The following is a 26,219-nucleotide window of genomic DNA, read 5'->3' on the forward strand; positions in this document are numbered from 1 at the left end:
GGCGGGCAGGGGAAAAGAGTGGAGGTGTTGTGTGCCAAAATGTGCAGTCAGGGAGACTGCGACTAGGGCCGGGGGAAGAGGGCGGGCTTCATGTTCTGCATGAAAGATCTGTGAGTGAGATCCCAGTGGAAAGAGCAGGTCATCAAAGAAGGAGGTACCTTTCTCTGAAGGGAGGAGAGAACCTCCACTTTGACTACGACCTTGTCTAAATAGGATCAGAGTCGGTGAACTCAAAAGGCTTCCATAGCCTTGGAAACTCATGACAAGAGCCTCGAGTGGTCACTGACGTCAAAAATAAGAGTGTCCGTTTTTAGATCAACAACAGGAATTCACTGTGCAGTTACCCGCATGTTGGACCTCTGTCATTCATGAGGTGTAGTATGAGAATTAACAGTACACCTTCAAACTGCACTTTATGTATTTGTGTGGGTGTAAACAGTTGAAATCTCTACTTAGTATTGAGTTGGTCTTGTGCATATTAAACTCAATTAAAAACTTACCTTAATGAAAAATGGAACCGGAAAAGGTGTAGGAGGTGGGATGGGAGTGGGGTGGAAGGGTGGGAATTGGGGGAAAAACACTATATTCCTAAAAGCTGTACATATGAAATTTGTATTCATTGGAAAAAAAGTCTTCTAAAAAAAAGACAAAAAATATAGCTACGTGAGACTGAATGAGTTAGTGACATTTATGGGCTTCTATGAAGTCATTTACTTAAAATACTGTTGGTTCTGTACCTGAATATTTCAGAGTGTATATTCCAAAGATCGTTTATGCTAATGTTATGGCTTTCAGTGCTTTGCAAAGTATAATTTTGAAAACAGAAATGGAGGCCGGCGCCGCGGCTCACTAGGCTAATCCTCCGCCTTGCAGCACCGGCACACTGGGTTCTAATCCCGGTCTGGGCGCCGGATTCTGTCCCGGTTGCCCCTCTTCCAGGCCAGCTCTCTGCTGTGGCCTGGGAGTGCAGTGGAGGATGGCCCAAGTGCTTGGGCCCTGCACCCCATGGGAGACCAGGAGAAGCACCTGGCTCCTGGCTTTGGATCAGTGTGGTGCACTGTGGCCATTGGAGGGTGAACCAATGGTAAAGGAAGACCTTTCTCTCTCTCTCTCTCTCTCTCACTGTCCACTCTGCCTGTCAAAAAAAAAGAAAAAAAAAAAAAAAGCTGGCGCCGTGGCTCAATAGGCTAATCCTCCACCTTGCGGCGCCGGCACATCGGGTTCTAGTCCCGGTTGGGGCGCCGGATTCTGTCCCGGTTGCCCCTCTTCCAGGCCAGCTCTCTGCTATGGCCAGGGAGTGCAGTGGAGGATGGCCCAGGTGCTTGGGCCCTGCACCCCATGGGAGACCAGGAAAAGCACCTGGCTCCTGGCTCCTGCCATCAGATCAGCGCGGTGCGCCAGCTGCAGCGGCGGCCATTGGAGGGTGAACCAACGGCAAAAGGAAGACCTTTCTCTCTGTCTCTCTCTCACTGTCCACTCTGCCTGTCAAAAATTAAAAAAAAAAAAAAAGAAAAAAAAAAAAAAAGAAAGAAAGAAAACAGAAATGGAAATGCTTGCCTTTTGCACCCTACTTAATTCTTCCAAAACTAAAAAAAAATAAAATAAAAATTTAATTATTTTGGTTTTGTGGCAATGTCATTGTTCACATGACTTCAGTAAAAACATGTTCTACCTGCCTGCACCGTGGCTCACTAGGCTAATCCTCCGCCTGTGGCACCAGCAGCCTGGGTTCTAGTCCTGGTCGGGGTGCCGGATCCTGTCCCGGTTGCTCCTCTGCCAGTCCAGCTCTCTGCTGTGGCCCGGGAGGGCAGTGGAGGATGGCCCAAGTGCTTGGGTCCCTGCACCCACATGGGAGACAGGGAGGAAGTACCCGGCTCCTGGCTCCGGATCGGCACAGCGCAAAGTCAACCAACCAACCGACTATAATATGTTTGCGGTTACATTTTAACTCTTGGTTTTTAAGCTGCAAACTTAATGTTGCATTCTTGTTGGCTTTGTTTTATATTTTCATGTTTGAATTGTGTGCTACAAAGTACAATTTTCCAGAATAATGCTGGTCTGACATTTTGGCATAACTTTTACCTACAGAACACACAAAATTAACAGTACCCTCTAGGAAAACTCACTCTAAGCAACCCTATGTTGTGGGAAAACTGGGAAGATGAGTCCAAATTGGTGTTCTAGTATCAGTGAGATATGAGACCAGACAAAATGTTGAAAAGAGAAGCAAAGTTTGAGTAGAGGACAGAGAATCTCTGAGCAAGTGGAGATGGCTTGCTGTCAGGGGTTAGGGTGAGAACTTCTTTGACTTCTGCAAGCTGAGAAGGGGCAGAGTAAGAACCCATCCTCAAACCAGGGTTCCAGCAAAAGGTGGCGTCTGAATGTGATGTGGAAAACTCAAGATAAATAGCTAATTTGTGGGCAGGAGATCACACTTCCCCCTACCCTAATGTAATGTAATGTAAAAATTTCCTCCTCTTTTCTTCTCATCTTGGGAAGGCCTCTACCACAATTTTAAAGTCAGTTAGAAACAAGTCTAATTAGAACATAAAGGACTCTGCCACAGTCCACATGGGAATTACTCTTTCACATGACAAAGAATTAAGATAATCTCTGTCTGCCACATATTCACCTGTAACACCCTCAATAATAGCGGTTACTCTAAACGCTGTAGAGGTTTTCTATCTGCAACAGTTGGGCTGGGCCAAACCTAAGTCACAAGATAGAAATCCCTTCAGAGTAACTGCTATATTCAAATACTTGAACCTTCTTGCAGCTGCCTCCTATAAGTTGCGTCTAAAGCATAGGCAAGACCAACAGGAAGCAGAATTAAATCCTACTCTGATATGGAATGCTGGCAAAAGGTTAGCTGTTTGTGCCACCATTTTTTGGACAATGATGTAGTTTTGGAGGAGATGAGTGTACTCTCCTTGACAGATAGTAGGTTAAATCTCCACTTACAACACCTGCATCCTATATGGGCACCACTTCACATCCCAGCAGTTCTTCTTCCATCCAGCTGCCTGATTTGGCACAGAAAAGTAGTGGAGGATGTCCCAAGAGTTTAGGCCCCTGCGCCTGCCTGGGGAACCTGGAAAAAGCTCCTGGTTCCTGGTTTTTGGATCAAGCTCAGCTCTGGTCGTCACAACCACTTGGGGAACCAGTGGAAACAAGACTTCACTTGTCTCTCCCTCTGTCTATAGCTCTGCCTCTCAAATGAATAAACACACTTACCACGTATCACCATTCATCAGATTGGCCATAAACTGATCACTCAATAAGGGAGAATTTCTTGTCGAACGGCAATCGTACATCATAGCACTTGTTCCTAGGCCCTTTCATACATTTTAATTATATCATCAGTGCTGGTTCTCTAGCTTGTTCCCTGCCAGCTGCAGGGCTTGATCTTATCTACCTATCTCTCCATACTTATTTCCATATATACGTATGGATCCAACTTTCTAGAGAATCCAGACTAACAGTACATCCCCAGCTCTATCATACCAGCTCAGTGTACTAATGGTCTATAAGATGGCTATGAAATACCATCACAGGTTTCTCTTGGGTCAATCTGATATAAGTGCACGCTCATGTGCAGAAAATACAGAAATAAATCCGTGGTACAGAAAATCTAGCAGTGATAACAGAACATTATTTCAGAGCAGACAACAGCAGTAATCATTGAGGGCAAGTAGAGTGAAAATGAAATTTGCACGTGTCTGGGCCTGACGTGAAATTCAATTTCAGAGATGATGATGTCAAACATGGTTATGGGAGTTTGTTGGACTTGGCAACTACAGCAAAGAAATTATGCCACTTGAATGCAAGCCTCAGACACTGTATGTTCAGTGGGCAGAGGCTAGCATCTGTACTGCAGAGCATTAAGTATACAAAAGCACCTATGAGGGGGGCCAGCAGCGTGGCACAGAAGGTTAAAGCCCTGGCCGGGAGCGCTGGCATCCCACATGGGCACTGGTTCTATCGGGCTGCTCCCCTTCCAATCCAGCCCTCTGCTATGGCCTGGGAAAGCCCAAGGGCCCAAGTCGTTGGGGCCCTTTACCTGCGTGGGAGACCTGGAAGGAGCTCCTGGCTCCTGGCTTTGGATTGGTACAGCTCCGGCTGTTGTGGCCATCTGGGGAGTGAACCAGCGGATGGAAGACCTCTCTCTACCTCTGTCTCTACCTCTGTAACTCTTTCAAATAAATAAAAAAATTTAGAAAGCACCTGTGATAAGGAAAAGCTTTCTCCTTGCTAGATCATTGCCTCAATCAAGTTTTTAAAGCACTCCTACCCGGTATCTCTGTGCTGTAAGGAAAACGACATTTAGGGGGAAAAAAGGACATCTAGAACTACAAAGTCAATGAAAGACCAATAATATAATTTATAGGCAAGCACATTATGCTGAGGCCATCGAGCTCGCCCCAAGTTTGTTGATTCAGTTATAGTTTAGAAATGAGACATCATTTTAGAAGCTGTCTGAGGTTTGGGAATACAAATGGAAACTTTGGATAACCTGGGTGGGTGAACAATGTGAAAGTAGTCAAAACTATTGGTTCTTTGAGGATTTTGTAGAATTGTCAAGACGAAAGGGAAAGATTAGGGTTCTTGTGAGGCCAGTGATGAGTCCTGCTGCTACAGATCATCCTAACACAGCTCCATGCTGCCCTGAATGAAGGAAGTCTGGAGATCCTGAAAACAAAACGGTGTTGAGGGAAGTAGGGTACTGGTTCTTCGTATTTCACCAGATTTACACCCTCCTTACATAAGGAAACCATGGTTACACAGGTTTCACTAAGAGTCGACCCATCAAGTACAATGAGGGTAGGATGAAACCTGCATGGCAAAGGCACAGGTTTCAAAGACTTAAAAGGCACATCATATTACAATAGTAAATCCATGTGTAACACATACAAATGTACTTTATTCCTAACAACTTGTTGTCCCTTTGTTACGGATGAGAAATATGGAATATGGGTTACAACCAAAGATTGAGGTGTGATAACCTCTAAATATAATTTATATGTGGTAAACCAGGTGTAAAATCTCTACCTTAGAATCAACAGGGAAGAGGGATTAGATCCTCAGATTTAACCCTGTTAATGGCTTTGCTGGTGTCACCATTTATTTTAGCAGATATGCCAAAATAAAGTTAACATACCGCACACTTCAATCAGTTGTACTTAGTCTGTCCTGTATCTTTGAATTTTCAGAAATTTCCATGTTGTGAGGGTGGAGCTGGACTCTGGATTATTACTTTAACATATGGAAATATGGAGAGAACAAGCATTGGCCCTTACCAAAACAAAGACATATCACATCTGGATCACTTTTTTATTATGAATGCCAATTTCAAACAGTAGAAAGCAGCAAAGAAAAAAAAGGTTCTTTGATCAAAGCTCAAGGAATGATGTAGCGTACATAAGGGACCTCAACGTCCTCGCCACTCTCACTGTTGCAACACAGTTCAAGCACCAGAGCCCGCACATGGTGGCCCAGTTTTCTCTTCGACACACAGCTCACCATTTCTGTCATTCTGAGACAAAAACAAAACAAAACAAAACAAAACAAAAACAGAAGGTTAAGGAGGTGAAACAGAAGAGAAGCACATATCGTAGGCAAAGACAAGATGAGAGTCAACTATTGCTTGATACAGCTGGAAATTTAAGACCCCACTGAGCAGGACACCTCCACCCTCCCTAGCTACCAACTCACGGCTGATCTAGCCGTTCCTTCAGCTTGGAGGCAGGCATAAAGAATGAGTAGAGCATGGACACACCCTGGGACAGCATGGTTATTTCCAGTTTGTGCTCTGTCTACAGAGGATGAGAAGGAGGAAGGGGAACGACCATCTGTAAGATTCTGAATTTATACAACTACCAACCCCGTGGGTAGGGGAAATGAAGAAGAAAAGCATCTTACCTTGAAGTATTCTAGGAACTGCCTGAGGGTCATCTCCTCACCATTAGGCTGTAATCCATGTACATCAAAGCGATCCCACAAAGTCCATTCTTGGTTATAATACTTGGAAACAAAGAACAGGGGGAAGGATAGTTGTTATTCCAGATGGTCTGGCCACTATCAGCCAACTTGACATGTTAGGTCAGAGCCACTGAAGTTCTTTATTCCAAGTAGTCTGATAGCCACATCTCAATTTAAGTAACTGTAATTCTTATAATGACCAAATAGTCACATATGACTGAGACCTTGTTACCTCTTCCACTCATTTTCCATCTCGTTTACTTTCCTCCTTTTAATTTCTTACAAGTACCTTGGCAATCTGTTGTTTTTTTTTTTTTTTCAAAATGTGTGTCGTGCTCCTACCTTGTACACTGAATGAATAAACCAGGGAACACAAAAAGCAGATACCTAGTAACAGAAACTTACATGTGCCATAAGGAATACGGATGACTGCACACACATACACACACACACATACACACTCACACACACATTTTTCACTCATATACATAGTTGGGGTAACATGACATCTCCATACAGGCAGGCCATTACCCTTCTCACCTGGTGATGTGGTGGGGCAACGGGCTCAGAGAAGCTGAAGAATGGCAGAGCCAAGTTCATGAAGCTGTTCTTATAGGACGCAAGCTGTTGGTGTCCCTGCACTACCTTGTACAGCTCCAGACACACAAGGCCAACTACAGCTGATGTGGTTGTCGCAATGGCTGGGATGATCTTTCCTGCAATAAGCTTGCTCTGTGAATCAAGTGTGCCATAGATGTTATTTTTAGAGAAGGCTGAAATCTACACAAGAAGCTAAGTTCAAATTCTAGACTTAGTTAAGCTTGCAAGGGGTGGAAGATTGATCAGACCGCCATTACCTTATGACGGTCTGCAGGGGATATATCATAGTTCTCTGCTCTGAGGTTGGATGCAGCAACAATGAAATCCATATGAAAGTTGCTATCATCATCCTGTTGTGAATGAGGAGGAGGGGGGAGAGGGGAAAGAATAAGCATGAAAAGGATTCTTGGCTACATGGGAGAAGTACATTTCCCACTCCAACTACCTGCTAACCTCCACACCACAAAGGATGACTGGGCCCTGTTGTAGATCCATAATGCTGACAAAGCCTGAGAGCTGAGCCACTGTCAACCTATTTCCCTACCCAGATCAGGGCCCCACCAACAACCTTCTCAAAATTGATGGGATACATCTTGAATCCGCAGAGTTTGTCTGGACTGGGAAGCACGGCCTTGAGCTCCTCTAGATGGCTGTCATCTGCACGAAAAGAGGAGACATGCTTAGTCCCTCTGATCCTAACCCTGTTTCTGAGGTAAAATCAGTAGCCCAGGGTACACAAAGTGTTCATGCATATGATGGACACTTTGGGAAATAGTGAAACAAGAAAAATAGGAGGGAATATTCCCCCAGAGAAAGAGGTACAAAGATGTAGGAAGCATGATAGGAAAATTATCCAGCATAGCCAAGAGGCAGAAGCAACCCAAATTTCTGTCAACAAAATGTAATAATCCATGTAACAGACTCAGTCTTAAAGAGGAAGGAAATTTTGACACATACTTTTAACACACATTAACCTCCTAGGTGTTTTGTCTGTCCATGCATTACTGAAGACATCACAGCCATAAAATAAATAAGACACAAAAGAAAAATAGTATGATTCTACTTTTTATATTCCTAGAATAATAACTTGTGGAAACAGAAAACAGGTATGCTGCCTGAGACAGTGAGGAAGGGAAAAATGAGGAGAAACTGTAACAGGACTTGAATTTTTAGTTAACATTAAAAAGTCTTAGAAAGTGGTTGTACAACAAGAACACATTTAGCATCACTGAACACTCATCATAAACAGGTAATAGTCTCATCAGACTTTGACCATATTAAAAAAAGAGGGAGTGGATAGGATCTTCACAGAAGACAGAAAAGATAAACCATGGATATCGAGGTCTTAAGGAAGAATAACACACACAGATGAGGAGATACAGGGGAGGAAACACGAGACTGGAGTTAAAAAAGAAAATGAGTAAGGGAAGGAAGGAAAACTTCCAGACAGTAACAAAGAAGGGAACTATCAAGTCGGATTAATATCAAGAAATTTGAAGGGCAAGATTCAGTGGAAGAATACTAATAGAGATAGGTAACGTACATAAGGCGAGTCAAAAACAAATACATGGAAGGCAGACATGCATGAGAGATACAGATAAATACGTGCACAGAGGAACATAAAGAGGTGGCAATTATAAAGGAAAATAGGGCAGCTGATCTTAAGTCGTGAGATATGTAAAATGGAAGAAACACATTCAGGGTAAGATACTACAGAGAGGGGCCGGCGCCGTGGCTCAATAGGCTAATCCTCCGCCTGCGGCGCCGGCACCCCAGGTTCTAGTCCTGGTCGGGGTGCCGGATTCTGTCCCGGTTGCCCCTCTTCCAGGCCAGCTCTCTGCTGTGGCCCAGGAGTGCAGTGGAGGATGGCCCAAGTGCTTGGGCCCTGCACCCGCATGGGAGACCAGGAGAAGCACCTGGCTGCTGCCTTCGGATCAGCGTGATGTGCTGGCCGCAGCGGCCATTGGAGGGTGAACCAACGGCAAAGGAAGACCTTTCTCTCTGTCTCTCTCTCTCTCTCTCACTGTCCACTCTGCCTATCAAAAATTAAAAAAAAAAAAGATACTACAGAGAGGAAGACACACAGCATGAGCCACACTGTAGACAGATGGAGATGGGAACTTGAGAATGAGGTGAGAAGACATATGGAGGACAACGTGATAAGGAGGAAAACAGAGAACAAAAAGTTTGGGGTAAATATTTACATGGGGATACAAGAGAAATTGAAGAGATAAAGCAGGTAAGGTATCAAGAAAAGATAACACTGGTTCAGATCATATAGAGAAGCAAAGAACAAAGGCAAACAAAAACCAGAAAAGGGATGATGAACAGCTATTTCTGACATCTATTGTGGTAGGAAGAAAAGAAATGAGACCTCCAACCAGTCATCCTTATTTCACACAGAATAAAAGTAACACCCAAAAAGATGATATGTTAGTAAACCCTATGCCTATAGTCACAGAGAAGGGCCAAGTGGTAAGGCTAGTGAGGAGACATGGGTGGAGAAAGTAGAGTGCAACTCCTGGCCAGCTGGCCAAAACTCACCAAGAGAGACACTGGCACTCTGCAGCTCCTGGTCAGAAACATGAATCCTGACACCAGACTTGGGGATGAATTCAGGTACCTGTAGAGACTGCAGGAGTGTGGCCACAGCAGGTCGGTCTTGAGAGCCCATCAGCCCATACATCTGGGCAAACAGGTTAGCAGCAGCCATCACATAGTCCAGATGTAGGGTCTATGAGAAGGCAAACACACAAAGTCAGTTCTCAGTGGGGAAATCTGCCTGTTTCCTATCTATGCAACTTCCCCTTGACCCAAAGAGATCCCAGGAAGTTGAGACTTACATTGTTGACATCAAATGTAAGTGGATGTGGACAGCGTTTGGGTCCAGACCAGAATGGGGCTCCTGAGCTTGTCAGCTAGGAGAGGAAAGATTTTGGAGGAGTAGAACCTGAGTGTAGAAGACCAGCTGGCAATGCTACCACCTTACTTTGTTCCTGTGAGTCTAGACACTATTCTGGGAAACTTTTTATCAGAATAACAAAAAAATCATAAACTTGTCAATCTGGCAGGCACTATACAAACTAAAGCTTAACATTTATATGTTAACCCTGAAAAAACCCCCATTATATGAGTTATTATTTCTTCTTTACAGATAAAGTTACTGAAATACAAAGAGGAAAATAAATGGCTTGCTCTAATGTCAAGTCCATTGGGTTTCAAACCAACAATGGCTGTTAAACTTGAAACTATGTTAACTATAAAACTTTAGAACTATAAAGCTTTCCCTGATAGTATCTACAATGTGAGATCAGAAACAATACTCCACACCATCAGCCAGGGAAACAGAAATGAAAAACCCCTTTCCTGGTGGAAAAGGAATGAGGCAGAACACGTTTGCAGAACTGCAGCTTATTTTTCTGAGATACCAATCCTTGGGTTGCCTGTGACTGCTGGATTATCAAAAACCTAGGAGAATTCTCTTGTTTCCCAGAAATGTACTCTGCCCAAAGGTCCAGGAAAGTGCAATAATACCTGGTTGGGAGGGAAGTTGTGGAGTAGCTGCCGGATGTTGTTAGAATACTGGGTGTGCCAGTGGTAGCAAGCCCAAGTCACACAGTCAGCCCATGTATGTGGTCGCTGCAGTACCAGGCTACGCTGTAAGGCCTCCAGCACCTCCACTGGTTGGGTGCCTCCCAGCTGCAAAGTCCGTTCCACAAACTTTGGGTCTCTATAGGGAAGAAGCAAACAGCAAAATTATTCAACAGACCCAGAAGCAGGCTTCTTGAAAATCCCACACTCTCCATGCAAAGCCAGACGTGATTCCCAAAAGGTGTCAAGAGGCTCAAACATAATAAGGTACAGATGTGAGGGAAGCAGACACAAGGTTTTTAGGCTGCTGGGCAGGGGCAAGCATCACAGTTCATTTAGGTTACACACGTGAGATACTGGTTGACATTTTCTGCAGGGTGCTTGAAGAGGCCTTCAAATTCATCCCGGGCCCACTGCAGACAAAGCAAACATTACACAGGGACAATGAATAACACAGAGGTTTCTAAATGTATTCGAAAGATTAATCAATGAATCAAGCAAGTTGAAAGAAGCACTTTTGCTCTGTGAGTGCGCAACAGTGAAGTTTCTTAAATGTGGCTCCCCAAATTTACCAACTTCACACCGCTACTTTTTCAATGGCTTATCTATATAGTGGTAATGCAGGTGCTTAGGCATTAAAAGTTACTTGTCACGTCTGTGTACATTACTAGAATACGGGTGTTTTTCCTCAAAAAAAAAAAAAAAAAAGGAAAATTCACAGCTAAATATAACAACAACAATCCTCATACAGACCCTGGGACTGGCAAAAAACAAAGCACTTCTGCATATGTACTGCCATTTTATACTTTAAATACGAAATATTTATATAAGACCAGTAAGTACAATCACTTGCAAAGTCATCTGGATCTCTAGCGCCGGAGATTCACTGGAGACTGTAGCTCTTTCCTACTGCCTACTTCATCATTCTAGATAGTAATTTCTATGCTCCATGGACTTGCTACAAAGAAACAACCAAATACATATATATCTAAAGCTTATTCAAAATAGCAAATGCATGTTAAATGTTATAGAAAGGATGAGATACTAATTGTCATGGAAGTTTTATGGATAAGGAATCCGAGGCATGTGGAAGTTTCACAGAAGTCTGAGGTCATATAATGAAAATGTTTTAAAACCTTTCTCATAGATTTCCCTGCATGTTGGACACAAAAGAAAACGTGACCTACTAGAGATTATATAAACATATAAATACACATGAGAGCCAAAAACTGACAGTCATGAGTACATAAATAAGTATATCCACTCATGCTGAAAGTGCTAAGTTGGGAAGGCAACTTTTTTTTTTCCACAAATAATTCCTCCTAAACAAAGTCTCAAATATTACAGTAAGAAACACTCTAAACACACAATGGTGTGGTTCTTGGGTTGCAGATTAGCATTAGATTATGTGTATCAGTTACTCAGGTGTATTTATTTTCTTCAACTAAATATGCCCTGTTCTATATGTATGGCCATTATGTCAATAGAAACTATTCTGATAAACTAACTGTTGAAACATTTTGAGCAGCAGTTATAGAAATATAAATATATACTTTAACACAAATTTTTCTGTAATAACTTTGTTAACTTTGAAATAACAAAGTTAACAATGAAGTCAATTTTGCTCAGAAACACATTAGTGTTTACACATTCTCACTTTTCAGACGTTTACTGAAACTGTAGTCTTTAACAGAAGATTTTTTAAAGTTAAAAAAAGTTTTAAAAATGAAGTTATTGGTACACATGAAAACTGATTAGCAGAAAGATTTGCTGCACTGAGCCTTACAGTTCTGGAATGTCAAGGGCTTCAAAATCCAGAGGCTATGTCTGAACCTGTCTCTTTTACCTCCCAAAGTCCCCAAGGCTAGTCACCTGCAGAGTGTGTTCAATGGCATTGGGGAAGTTCTTCAGTGTGCAGATGGGGATGGACTTCTCAGGTGGGTCCTGGCTAGAGCTGTAAGATTCCGTCAGGAAGGGAATAACCACTTGCACACTGCCCTTGGTGCCCAGTGTCCCTGACTCCAACAATGGTTTACGGTAGTACACGCAGCGGCGGTCCATGTACAGGCCTTCATGGAGGTAAAGAGGATGTTTCATGAGAACTGGGAGAGGAGTATTAGGACAGGTACACCCCACCCTAATATGCACAATGATGGCTGTGCCCTATCCTCATGTGCCTAGAAACTCACGGGCATCTACATCGTCCAGGGCATTGGCTACACCATCCAGGTTTTCATAGAAGTCGTCGTTGTAGATACACTCAGTGTCAGGGCCTACACGATTCTGGTGGCTTATTACTCTGACGTATGGATTTATCTGACGCACAGATGCCGCAGCTACATCAGACTTTAACTTCTGAATGGGAATGGAGGGAGAAAGCTGTTTGTCATACATTCACACACAACCTTTTAAACAGCTAACCTAACAACTGAGTAAGTGAAGAAAAGCCTTGACTCCAAATTCAAGAACATCACCTGATGTTCTGTGACAATGCCACATGTGACAAATGTGAAATGAGACCAAGAGGGCCCAAAATATATGCCACAAATAGGAAAAAAATTCCTTAGTTTTACATTATTTTACCAACTAATTCCACTTTTTTTTTTCATTTAATGAGACCCAGAATAGAGATGACATCACCTAAATAAAAACAAAGACACACAGGATCTTTTCAAAGCCAAAGCCAAAACCAAGACCTTTTCTTATTTAAAACCCAACACTGGATGATGCAACACTGTGGTGAAGTGTTTTAAAACTGTGGCCTGCAGTGCCAGCATCCCAAATGGGTGCTGGTTCAAGTCCTGGCTGCTCCATTTCCTATACAGCTCTCTGCCATGGCACAGGAAAGCAGGAGAAGGATGACTCAAGTCTCTCGGCCCCTGCAGACCCGGAAGTAGCTCCTGGCCCCTGGGTTCAGATCAGCTCAGCACTGGCCACTGCAGCCATTTGTGGAGTGAACCAGTGGATGAAGGACCCTCTTCTCTCAAACTCTTTCAAATAAACAAAACTAAATCTTTAAAAAAAAAAAACCCTCCACTGGTAATACATTTTTCCTTAGAGAAAAATGAGCTGTCTCTATCATTGCACACCATAAAGTACAGTTTTGCTCAGGTTTTTACCTTTATCTGTTGGCACACTATTATGCTAGACATTCTAATCTACATCCTTCGAGTATCTGAAAAAAATTTCACTTTTTTTAAAGATTTTTTTATTTATTTGAAAGTCAGAGTTACACAGAGAGATGAGAAGGAGAGGGAGAGGGAGAGGGAGAGGGAGGGGGAGGGGGAGAGGGAGAGGGAGAGGGAGAGGGAGAGGGAGAGGGAGAGGGAGAGGGAGAGGGAGAGGGAGAGGGAGAGAGAGAGAGAGAGAGAGGTGTCTTCCATCCGCTGGTTCACTCCCCAATTGGCCGCAAGGACTGGAGCTGTGCTGATCCAAAGCCAGGAACCAGGAGCTTCCTCCAGGCCTCCCATGGTGGGTGCAGGGGCCCAAGGACTTGGGCCATCTTCTATTGCTTTCCCAGGCCACAGCAGAGAGCTGGATCGGAAGTGGAACAGAGCCGGGTCTTGAACTGGCAACCATATGGGATGCTGGCACTTCAGGCCAGGGTGTTAACACACTGTACCACAGCGCCAGCCCCAAAAATGTCATCTTTCTCATGAAAGATACCTTTGTTTACACTGTAAACCTTCCAAAGACACCTTTGTTTCTTACCACGTCCATACCCTACCTTTTCACGTGTTAATGATATTCTCTGTGACTGTATTTGTTTTTTTAAGTTATCAAACCAAGAAACTTTTTCTATACATTTTCATATCACATATTTAACTAGAAAGTAGAAAAAAATTAGACCATTTTAAAATCCTTAATAAATCCTACACATAATCTGAATCATCATAAAAATATTTTCCAATGCAAACTTCAGTAACAGGAGCTAAACTCCATTTACCTTTTGGTCAAATATCTTTATGTACTTCTTAATGACAGCTAGATTCTCATTTCTAATGCATTCAACCTGGTATTTTGTTTGAAGGAAAAGGCAGCACAGAAAAATAGTTTGACAGCCTATCAGCATAACTTGCAGGAGTTTAAAACTATATAGCAAACTTAACAAGTCAAAGTGTTTATAAGTTTGGTTTTAAGTAAATCTGGAATCCATATTCAATCAACTTCCATTTTGAATGGATATTTACAACTAGTACATATTCTGTCTCACGATACAGTGGTCATTTGGAAAAGTGTTTCATTGAATTAAAGGAGGATTTCCTGTAGAAGATTAGAAAGTTCCATTCTTTGATAAAATAAGAGTAAAAAAGTCAAATAATGGTCTTAGTGTTCTTAAAATGACTATTATAATCTTGTGGATTCCAAGAGTATTTTACTATTAATTTTCCTATTAGAAAAGGGCAGGAACTTCTTTTTAACATATATTTCAATGTCTAGAACCTACTATGTGGACTGTAAAGTTATAAGACTCTTTGCAGGCAGTAAAATTACTGACTTTCACAACGGCCTTCCATAACCCCAATTTACAGTACCGTATTCAAAATGGCCCAAAACCAACAACGCAGGAGTGGAGAAATTATGAAAACCTATCAATGAAATGACCTAAGTGCTTGATAAATGTTTGCTGAGGTGAAGACTGACCGGCAGACAATTAAATTTGGACACAGGTATGAGGGTATGAGACACACAGAGAGAGGTGTTCTAAGCCACTAGGATGAGAAGAGAGAGAGAGAGAGAGAGAGAGAGAGAGAGAGAGATATGACAGAAACTCATAAACCCCATTCAACTCACTGTGACATCCCAGGGCCGGAAGAGAAACTGTCGGTTCAGATTGGACTTTTCAATGGTATCCATGTCTGTCACTGTAATATTCCCACCCTCCCCACAGCCTAGTCCAATCATGGCAAAGTTCTTGAGCAACTCACAGCCAATGGCACCTGCACCCACCTGGAAGATGGGAAAGAGAGTCTGGTCAAGGTGACTGCAGATAGCAGGAAGCCATTTACCGCTCTGTACTTCCCGTAGAGGTACAAAGATGAAAGAAAGTCATCTATGCCACATATTTAAACCCCCAAATCACAAAAATCTATCATCATCTTAAAAATGGAAGCACTTGAGACCCAAAACAAAGAATATATCATGTTTTCCTTCAATTCACAGAAAGTGAAAAAGTGAATGTGATCAAGCCACAAAAGATCAGAAAGACCCAACTTCTAGAGACAAAAGAAAATCTAAGAGGGGTCAGAAGCTAGTAAGGAAGGTGAAGGTAGTGGGTGTCTACTCACCAGAAAGTACTTCTGCTTGCCTAGTTTCTCTTGTAGGTCTGAGCCAAATACTGCCACCTGCCCATCATAACGGTTCTAATGCTATCAAAAAAGGCAGGAAGGCAGGAAGGCAGGAAGGCAGGAAGGCAGGAAGGCAGGCAGGCAGGCAGGCAGGAAGGCAGGCAGGCAGGAAGGAAGACAGAAGGCAGGAAGGAAGGCAGGAAGGCGGGAAGGAAGGCGGGAAGGAGGGAAGGCGGGAAGGAGGGAAGGAGGGAGGGAGGGAGGGAAGGAGGGAGGGAGGGAGGGAGGGAGAGAGGGAGGGAGGGAAAGAAAAGAGAAAAGAAAAGAAAAGAAAAGAAAAGAAAAGAAAAGAAAAGAAAAGAAAAGAAAAGAAAAGAAAAGAAAAGAAAAGAAAAGAAAAGAACAGGAAGGTTAAGGAAGAGTGGCTTTAGAGATGCTCACAATGAAGTCGTCACAGAGGACCCACATACCGGGAGACATTTGTCTTCCATGAAGGCTTCTTTGTTTTCAGGAAGGCATTCTAAAGCATCAAAGTACAACCACTGCATGATAGGCATAAACTTGCCAGAGCAGGCCTGGGGAGAAAAGGTTGTCAGTAGTTGAGGCTTGACAAGTGACAAGTAGAGGACACTTCTGGCCATGCCCTTAACCATCCATGCTGACCTTCATGACCTCCTGGGCGGCCAGGCCCCCAATGAAGGCATTTATAGGTGCCAGATTCCCAGCAGCTACATATGCCAACTTGCGAATGAGGTCTTCATCCAGGATGCCCTGCTGTCCTGGGGGCAAGGCTTCAGAATTCACAGTCTGTGCTAAGATCACCAGTTCTGCTGCATCTTCCTGACGAGTCAAAAAAGAACATTTCAGACCACCATAGGAGGATAAGGAGGAAGGAAATTGTAGGCAAATGGAAAAATGACCGCTTTGGTCCAATCCACTGGTTATCTCCCCATCTCATTTACCTCATTATGTGGTCGAGGAGATCGATTGTATTGAGAACAAAACCGATGCAGGGCCTGGAAGCCAATGTGCAGCTGAGCAGGGTGAGAATACTTGGCAAAGTCCATTATCACAAAATCTGGCTCTGCCAATGACGCTACTAAGGATTTCTGTGGAAAGTGGGACATCAGGATCAGAGGCCGGAAAAAACTAGAAAACGCCCAGAAACCTACCATCAACTCATACTCACAAAACTAATCTTCTTAGGTACTTTGACCTGACTGACAATGCCTCCACGAATATACTCAGAGAAGCTGGAGGTATCACATATGCTGAAGGTGTAAGGCCCTAAGGGAAACAAAAAAAGGTGGAGGGGAATATGTTAAGTCATGTAACAACTCTCCCATCTTGCCATCTAGCACCATTAAATTTATTTATTTTTTTTAACTTTTATTTAATGAATGTAAATTTCCAAAGTACGACTGATGGATTACAATGGCTGCCCCCCCATACCGTCCCTCCCACCCACAACCCTCCCCTTTCCCACTCCCTCTCCCCTTCCATTCACATCAAGATTCATTTTCGATTATCTTAATATACAGAAGATCAGCTTAGTATACATTAAGTAAGGATTTCAACGGTTTGCTCCCACACACAAACATAGAGTGAAAAATAATAGATGATTTTTTTAAATGATGATGAAATCAGATCAGACCTATTGTCATGTTTAATCCCAGTGAGAGTCAAGCTGGGAATTGATAATTTCTTTTTTCTTTTCTTTTTTTGTTTTTACAGAAGATCAGTTTAGTATGCATTAAGTAAAAATTTCAGCAGTTTGCACGCCCATAGAAACACAAAGTGAAATATATTGTTTGAGTACTCATTATAGCATTAAATCTCAATGTACAGCACATTAAGGACAGAGATCCTACATGAGGAGTAAGTGCACAGTGACTCCTGTTGTTGACTTTACCAACTGACACTCCTGTCTATGGCATCAGTAATCTCCCTATGCACCAGTCATGAGTTTCCAAGGCTATGGAAGCCCTCTGAGTTCTCCGACTCTGATCTTGTTTAGACACGGTCATAGTCAAAGTGGAGGTTCTCTCCTCCCTTCAGAGAAAGGTACCTCCTTCTTTGATGACCTGTTCTTTCCACTGGGATCTCACTCACAGAGATCTTTTGCCAGAGTGTCTTGGCTTTCCATGCCTGAAATACTCTCATGGGCTTTTCAGCCAGATCCGAAAGCCTTTAGGGCTGATTCTGACGCCAGAGTGCTATTTAGGACATCCGCCATTCTATGAGTCTGCTGAGTATCTCCCTTCCCATGTTGGATCACTCTCCCCTTTATTTATTCTATCGGTTAGTATTAGCAGGTACTAGACTTGTTTATGTGCTCCCTTTGACTCTTAGTCCTTTCATTATGATCAATTGTGAACTCAAATTGATCACTTGGACCAGTGAGATGGCATTGGTACATGCCACCTTCATGGGATTGAATTGCAATCCCCTGGTATGTTTCTAACTCTACCATTTGGGGCAAGTCAGCTTGAGCATGTCCCAAATTATACATCTCTTCCCTCTCGTATTCCCACTCTCATGTTTAACAGGGATCACATTTCAGTTAATTTTCAACACTTAAGAATAACTGTGTGATAATTACAGAATTAAACCAGTCATATTAAGTAGAACAGACCAAAAAAATACTAAGAGGATAATGTATTAAGTTGTTCATTAACAGTCAGGGCTATGCTGATCAAGTCACTGTTTCTCATAGTGTCCATTTCACTTCAGGAGGTTTCCTTTTTGGTGTTCAGTCAGTTGTCACCGATCAGGGAGAACATATGGTATTTGTCCCTTTGGGACTGGCTTACTTCACTCAGCATGATGTGTTCCAGATTCCTCCATTTTGTTGCAAATGACTGGATTTCGTTGTTTCTTACTGCAGTATAGTATTCTAAAGAGTACATATCCCATAATTTCTTTATCCAGTCTACCGTTGATGGGCATTTAGGTTGGTTCCAGGTCCTGGCTATTGTGAATTGTAGCACCATTCAATTTAAAATTAAAAACCAAAATACTTGTAGCGCAGACACTGTAAGCCTCTATTCTTACATTCAGGTATCTAAAACTGTTCCTCTCCTGCCCCAGGTTTAGCTCAACCCCCTCAATGACTCTACTTCTAAATACGATTCTAAAAAAAGCCATGTTTATAGCTCTTCCTTTTCAATTAAAAATTGTGAATACCTTCTATCCTTTTTGTCTACTTGAGTGTAGGAGACTGCAAGCACTCAGATATAAAGAATGAAATCTGTCTTTGATCTCCAGGGGTCTGCTCAGGCTCCTGAGACTCAGAACGTATGAAAGAGATGTCTCTCTCTCCTTCTCCAAACTCTAAGAAAGTGTCATCAACTCTCCACCTGAAACTAGGTAATCTGTATACCTTTAACCCAGATCCTTGGGAGAGTCACAACAATTAGGAGAGACCTCTCCTTCACACAACTCAAATCTTGAGGACGTGTCTCGACCATGTCTCACACATGTCTCTGACTTTGGGGCTCAACTCAGAATTTTGCCTCTAGTCCAGTCCTCAGACAACTAAAAGGTTTCAGTTCTGATTAATTTAACTTTCTATAATAATTAACGAAGAAACCACGGAAATCAGTTTTTAACCATGAGAAAAGGCAGTACAAAAAAATGATTCCTGTTAAAATAACAAATGCAATTAGCTGCCTGATTATTCCAGCTTGTTGCCAAAGCACAAGAAGTAGGAAGGATCACAGAAACCAGCAAACACCCTCATTTGACAATGAGTTCAGAATTCAGAGACAAGAACATATTGACTTCACAGGACACAGTTCTTGAGGACAGGGAAGCAAATTAAAGAACACCAGCCTTAGAAATATACTGCAGACCTGAGTATAAAGCATAAAAAATTAACAAACAAAAAAACTATCAAAAGCCAGGAAAACAACTATAAAAACACTAAGATCTCTTTGTAACTGAAGAATGGTTCTAGGAACTCGATGGATACAAAACTCCCACAGATGTTCAAGTTCTTCATACAAAATGCTGATCATACTTGCACACAAACTCTAACTCACATTAGGACATTAGGACTGCAATATCTAATGCAACACAAGTAGATAGTTACATGTGTTCCTGTATATGCTCAATATACATGCAATTTTTATCATTCACATATTTTTGATCTCTAATTGTTCAATCATGGATGCAGAGGGACAGGACCTTAAAACAGGGGGCAAGCATTTGAAATGGTGGTTGGCCGGCACCGTGGCTCCCTAGGCTAATCCTCTGGAGGCCTTGCGGCGCCGGCACACCGGGTTCTAGTCCCGGTCGGGGCGCCGGATTCTGTCCCGGTTGCCCCTCTTCCAGGCCAGCTCTCTGCGTGTGGCCAGGGAGTGCAGTGGAGGATGGCCCAAGTGCTCGGGCCCTGCACCCCATGGGAGACCAGGAAAAGCACCTGGCTCCTGCCATCGGATCAGCGCGGTGTGCCGGCCGCAGTGCGCCGTCCGCGGTGGCTATTGGAGGGTGAACCAATGGCAAAGGAAGACCTTTCTCTCTGTCTCTCTCTCTCTCTCTCACTGTCCACTCCGCCTGTCAAAAAAATAAAAATAAAAATAAATAAAAATGAAATGGTGGTTAAGACTGTGCTTCATTAGCCAGCACCTCAAGTTGGCATGCCTACTATGAATTCCAGCTATTACAGTTCTACTCCAGCTTCCTGTTATTGCGCACCGCAGGAGGCAGCAGAAGTGGCTCAAGTCCTCAGGTTCTTGATACATATGAGGGAGTTCCAGACTGAGTTCTAGGATCCTAGCATTAGCCTGGCCCAGGACAGCGGCTGCAGCTGTTTATGGAGTGAAACAGCAGATGAAGTTTGTGTCTGTGGAGGTGGAGGCAAGACGGTGGTATAGCAGTGGGATGTTCCAAGTTGCACAGGGAAAAATGGATAATTAACAAGAAGGAGGAATACAAGCAAGCACAGCAATAATAAAAAGTTTACGCAGAGTGGCTCAGGAGTTCACCAGAGTGTGCACAGGCCCACGTTGCGAAGACAGACAGGTGCCCAAAGTGCAGAAAGGGAACAGTGAGGAGACAGCCACCACTCCCTCAGTGACTCAGGTGAGAGGTTGTGAGCCCACAGAGATGCATACACAGATGAGTGTGGAAATTTGGTGAACAGTAATCGGTGCTCTAAGTGGGAAGAAGGAGAAATTCTGGGGGACGGGCAGAAAGGGTGAACATGCCACGATTCCTCGGTGTCTTACCCCGCCCCCTAACTGGAACTGCAGCTGGCAGGGATAGGCCACATTGGTTGCTTACATTTTCCAGTGTAGGCAGCGGGCTGCACTTTTGCCTCCTGTGCCATGAACCCAAAAATTGTGGGGGCCACCTCATAACACACCCCACCAGAGAACAACAATCACAACAATTCAGAGTGACTTCTCTCCCATCACGCAAGTTACACAGCAAAAAATAAATCTGAAAAACAAACACAAGCTCTTTTTAGTGAACAAAGGAGCAGGGAGACCAGCCCTAGTAGGTGGGGCTTAGTACATCAAAGCCTGGCTACTCTCCTCTTTAAGCTGCCAGAAATAAACAGAGCTCCAGGAGGTGGAGCTGCTTGCTTACACTGGCAACCAGCACAGACACATAGCAGCTCACAGCAGAGGAAAAACAATCTAAAAATTAAATCAATCAGAACACAAACAAATGCCAAAGAACAAAGGAAAAATTCTGAATAAGAGTAAGAAAGAACCAATGAACTTGCCAATGGAGCAATCTAAGTCTTCACAAATAGACAGAAGAAAAAGAAATTGAAGTCATGCTAGGAAAAGAGTTCAGAAAATTGATAAGATTACTTAAGAGCAATCAAAAACAAATTCAAGATCTGAATGAGAAGCACTCCCAAGGAACTGAGATTCTAAAGAGAAGCCAAAATGAAATACTGGAAATGAAAGCTTCAAATTGACCAAATAAAAAATGTCGTGGAATCTCTCAGAAATCAAACATATGAAATAGAAGAGTGAATATGAGAACTGGAAGACAAACTTCTGCAATTAATGCAGTAATACTAAATTAACACAGTAATACTAAACATAAGAAGAACAATTAGAAAATTAAAAATCACAGTTTTAGATTTACAAGACTATATCAAGCAATGTAATGTACAGATAATGAGAGCCCTGGAATGTGTGGAAAGAGAGAATGGATTAAAGGCCTTCTTAATGAAATCCTATCTGGCTGGCACCATGGCTCACTTGACTAATCCTCCACCTGCAGTGCTGGCACCCTGGGTTCTAGTCCCAGTCGGGACGCCGGATTCTGTCCCGGTTCCTCCTCTTCCAGTCCAGCTCTCTGTTGTGGCCCAGGAAGGCAGTGCAAGGATGGCCCAGGTCCTTGGGCCCTGCACCCGCATGGGAGACCAGGAGGAAGCACCTGGCTCCTGGCTTCAGATCGGCGCAGCACGCCAGCCATAGCGGCCATTTGGGGGGTGAACCAATGGAAAAGGAAGACCTTTCTCTCTGTCTCTCTCTCTCACTGTCTAAATCTGCCTGTCAAAAAATAAAGAAATACTATTAGCAAACTCCCACAACATCCAAGTACAAGAAATACATAGAACCCCCAACAGACATGACCAGAAAAAGTATTCACCACGACACACTGTAGCAACACTCAGCTCAGTGAAAGAACAGATCTTTTCTTTTTTTTTGACAGGCAGAGTGGACAGTGAGAGAGAGACAGAGAGAAAGGTCTTCCTTTTGCCGTTGGTTCACCCTCCAATGGCCGCTGCGGCCGGTGCATCACGCTGATCCGAAGCCAGGAGCCAGGTGCTTCTCCTGGTCTCCCATGCGGGTGCAGGGCCCAAGGACTTGGGCCATCCTCCACTGCACTCCCGGGCCACAGCAGAGAGCTGGCCTGGAAGAGGGGCAACCAGGACAGAATCCGGCACCCCGACCGGGACTAGAACCCGGGGTGCCGGTGCCGCAAGGCGGAGGATTAGCCTAGGGAGCCGCGGTGCCAGCCAAGAACAGATCTTAAAATGTGCCATAGAGAAACTGATAGATGACACTCTGAGGAATCCAATCAGACTCACCCCCGACTTCTCATCACAAACCTTACAGGCAAGGAGAAGTGGCATGATATATTCCAAGTTTTAAAAGAAAAATACTTCCACCTGAGAATACCGTACCTTGCAAAGCCACCATTTACAGATGAAGGGGAAGTAAAGATTTTCACAACAAACAGAAACTGAAAGAATTTTTATGTTCATGTGCAGCCCTTACAACACTGGCTCAAGTATGTGCTGCACAGAAACACAAAAAAAGGAACTTCACTACAAAGAAGATGAATGTGGAAAACGACCTAGCTAGAATACAAAGAAAAACCAAAATACATAAACAGCTCTACTTAAGGAAAGGTGACAGGAAAAAAGACAGTATTTAACAATAGTCACACTGAATGTAAATGGTATCAACTCTACAGTCAAAAGACACAGACTAGCTGAATGGATTAAAAAGAAAACCCATCTACAGAGAGCGGCAAGATGGCGGAATAGGAAGGGAGCACACTGACAGTCTGGGAAGAGACAGTTTAATAAAAGTGGAGATACTGCAGGTTCAAGGAAGAGTAGGGGAAGAAACAGCAGAGGAAACTCTTCCGGAACTAGTGATTCACGTGGACCTGCGTGGAGGGTGTGGGAGCCCACGGCTCGGGACACCAGCGGCAGAATCAACACACCAGCGCTGGAACACGAGGTGAGCTGAATCTCAATAGCCCGAGACACCTGTGGGAGAGCAGAAGGAGGAGACTAGAGGGAACGAGGCTTGAAACCCCGTGGGAGAAAGTTCACTAGGCAAACTAAACTAAGCAGAAAAACCTAACTCTGGGAGTGGGGTGGGGGGGTGAAATAACAGGAAATTGGGACCTAGTGAATGTGTGGTGCTGATGAACTGAGACTGTGAAACAAGAGATGGTGGGTGAGAGAACTCATGGAATTCACGTGAGTACTCTCCAGAGACACAACAATTTGGTAACCTTGGCAACCCAGTGGGAGACTGCAAGAGAATTTGAGCCCACACTGAGTGCAGAACAGATTCCCTGTGTGGTCCTTGGGAAACAGCTTCCGATCTATGGCTCCTGTGGGTACATCATTCGCCTGCTAACTACCTTCAATTCCACTCAGCTGTGCAGAATTACTTCCCTTCTGAATCCAAAAAAAAAAAAAAGAAAGAAAAGAAAGAGAGATTTACCATGCCTAACCTGGGAGTGTCACCTTTGGCACACCCTTAACCCTGAGGAACAAACAGAGCTCTCAGGCCACACCCAGCTCAAGCCTCTAAGGCTCCATCAAAAGCAGACAGTCCACTTAATACAGTCATAGTATAACAAGAAAAAAACACCACAGCAAGGGAAGAAGAATCCAAAGAGCATCCACAATGCCAAGCAACAAATGCAGAAACTGAGGAAACAAGAACAAGGAAGACATTATGGCACCCCCAAAATGAACAAGACACCCCAATTCAAGATTATGAAGATGATGAGATAGAAGAAATGCAAGATACGGATTTCAAAACATTTATGATAAGAACAATAAGAAGTTTTCAAAAACAACTTCTCGACCTACAGAAATCCTTACTGGACAGGATAGAAAATCTCCTTCGAGAAAATGAAATCTTAAGGAGGAATCAAAATGAAACGAAGCAACTAGTAGAACATGAAATGCTGATAGTGAAGAGAAATCATAATGAAATGAAGAACTCAATAGATCAAACGACAAACACATTAGAGAGCCTTAAAAACAGAGTCAGTGAAACAGAAGAGAGAATATCGGATTTAGAAGACAGAGCACAGGAAAGCATACAGTCAAACCAAAGAAAAGAAAAAATATTGTTGGGAATCTACAGGATACTATTAAAAAAACCAACATTTGGGTTCTAGGAGTTCCTGAAGGCATGGAGAGAGAGAAAGGATTAGAAGGCCTTTTTAGTGAGATACTTGCAGAGAACTTCCCAGGTTTGGAGAAGGTCAGAGACATCTGAGTACAGGAAGCTCACAGAACCCCCAATAAACATGACCAAAAAGAGATCCTCACCATGACACATTGTAATTAAACTCACCACAGTGAAACATAAAGAAATATTCTAAAATGTGCAAGAGAGAAAAAAAAGAATCATCAGAAATTACTACAAGGACTTGTATGCCAGCAAACACGGAAACCTATCAGAAATAGATAGATTCCTGGACACATGCAACCTACCTACATTGAACCATGAGGACATCGAAAACCTAAACAGACCTGTAACAGAGAAAGAAATTGAAACAGTAATAAAGGCCCTCCCAACAAAGCAAAGCCCAGGACCAGATGGATTCACTGCTGAATTCTACCAGACATTTAAAGAAGAACTAACTCCAATTCTTCTCGAACTATTCAGAACACTCGAAAAAGAGGGAATCCTCCCAAATTCTTTCTATGAAGCCAGCAACACCTTAATCCGTAAGCCGGACAAAGATGCAGCATCGAAAGAGAATTACAGACCAATATCCCTGATGAACATAGACGCAAAAATCCTCAATAAAATTCTGGCCAATAAAATGCAACAACACATCAGATAGATCATCCACCCAGACCAAGTGGGATTTATCCCTGGTATGCAGGGATGGTTCAATGTTCGCAAAAACAATCAATGCGATATACCACATTAACAGACTGCAGAAGAAAAACCATATGATTATCTCTAATGACGCAGAGAAAGCATCTGATAAAATACAACGTCCATTCATGATGAAAACTCTAAGCAAATTGGGAATAAAAGGAACATACATCAATACAATCATAGCAATTTATGAAAAACCCACGGCCAGCATCCTATTGAATGGGGAAAAGTTGGAAGCATTTCCACTGAGATCTGGTACCACACAGCGATGCCCACTCTCACCACTGCTATTCAATATAGTTCTGAAAGTTTTAGCCAGAGCCATTAGGTAAGAAAAAGAAATTAAAGGGATACAAATCGGGAAGGAAGAAGTCAAACTATCCCTCTTTGCAGATGATATGATTCTTTATTTAGGGGATCTCTACTAAGAGACTATTGGAACTCATAGAAGAGTTTGGCAGAATAGCAGGATATAAAGTCAATGCACAAAAATCAACAGCCTTTGTATACACAGGCAATGCCACGGCTGAGAAAGAACTGCTAAGATCAATCCCATTCACAATAGCCACAAAAACAATCAAATACCTTGGAATAAGCTTAACCAAGGACGTTAAAGATCTCTACGATGAGAATTACAAAACCTTAAAGAAAGAAATAGAAGAGGATACCAAGAAATGGAAAAATCTTCCATGCTCGTGGATTGGAAGAGTCAACATCATCAAAATGTCCATTCTCCCAAAAGCAATTTATAGATTCAATGCAGTACCAATCAAGATACCAAAGACCTTCTTCTCGGATCTGGAAAAAATGAAGCTGAAATTCATATGGAGACAGTGGAGACCTCGATTAGCTAAAGCAATCTTGTACAACAAAAACAAAGCCAGAGGCATCACAATACCAGATTTCAGGATATACTACAGGGCAGTTGTAATCAAAACAGCATGGTACTGGTTACAACAGCATGGTACTGGTTCAGAAACAGATGGGTAGACCAATGGAACAGAATAGAAACACCAGAAATCAACCCAAACAACTACAGCCAACTTATAGTTGATCAAGGATCTAAAACCAATCCCTGTAGTAAGGACAGTCTATTCAATAAATGATGCTGGGACAACTGGATTTCCACGTGCAGAAGCAT

At 43.0% G+C, this 26,219-nt stretch overlaps 1 protein-coding gene across 3 annotated transcripts in view; it reads right to left on the reverse strand.

Moving 5' to 3' along the window:
* Positions 1-5,317: 5,317 nt before the first annotated feature.
* Positions 5,318-26,219, reverse strand: part of LOC149119151 (ubiquitin-like modifier-activating enzyme 1) — a 37,936-nt gene continuing 17,034 nt past the window's right edge. The window contains exons 9-26 of one of the 3 annotated variants that reach the window (XM_089325146.1): positions 16,648-16,745; positions 16,421-16,567; positions 16,122-16,298; positions 15,929-16,033; positions 15,459-15,533; positions 14,965-15,120; positions 12,360-12,525; positions 12,043-12,239; positions 10,519-10,583; positions 10,114-10,309; positions 9,423-9,497; positions 9,124-9,313; positions 7,148-7,236; positions 6,837-6,929; positions 6,520-6,711; positions 5,920-6,021; positions 5,713-5,813; positions 5,318-5,533 (exon numbers count right to left, since the gene is read on the reverse strand). In XM_089325146.1, the coding sequence (XP_089181272.1) occupies positions 5,398-5,533; positions 5,713-5,813; positions 5,920-6,021; positions 6,520-6,711; positions 6,837-6,929; positions 7,148-7,236; positions 9,124-9,313; positions 9,423-9,497; positions 10,114-10,309; positions 10,519-10,583; positions 12,043-12,239; positions 12,360-12,525; positions 14,965-15,120; positions 15,459-15,533; positions 15,929-16,033; positions 16,122-16,298; positions 16,421-16,567; positions 16,648-16,745 (2,360 nt within the window). In that variant the 3' untranslated portion in view covers positions 5,318-5,397. The remainder of the gene's footprint in view (positions 5,534-5,712; positions 5,814-5,919; positions 6,022-6,519; positions 6,712-6,836; positions 6,930-7,147; positions 7,237-9,123; positions 9,314-9,422; positions 9,498-10,113; positions 10,310-10,518; positions 10,584-12,042; positions 12,240-12,359; positions 12,526-14,964; positions 15,121-15,458; positions 15,534-15,928; positions 16,034-16,121; positions 16,299-16,420; positions 16,568-16,647; positions 16,746-26,219) is intronic. The other 2 variants (XM_089325147.1, XM_089325148.1) reach the window with 2 other exon arrangements.

This window comes from Oryctolagus cuniculus, chromosome Y, assembly GCF_051225735.1.
Source record: "Oryctolagus cuniculus isolate XC-2025 breed Fujian yellow rabbit chromosome Y, ASM5122573v1, whole genome shotgun sequence".
Taxonomy (NCBI): domain Eukaryota; kingdom Metazoa; phylum Chordata; class Mammalia; order Lagomorpha; family Leporidae; genus Oryctolagus; species Oryctolagus cuniculus.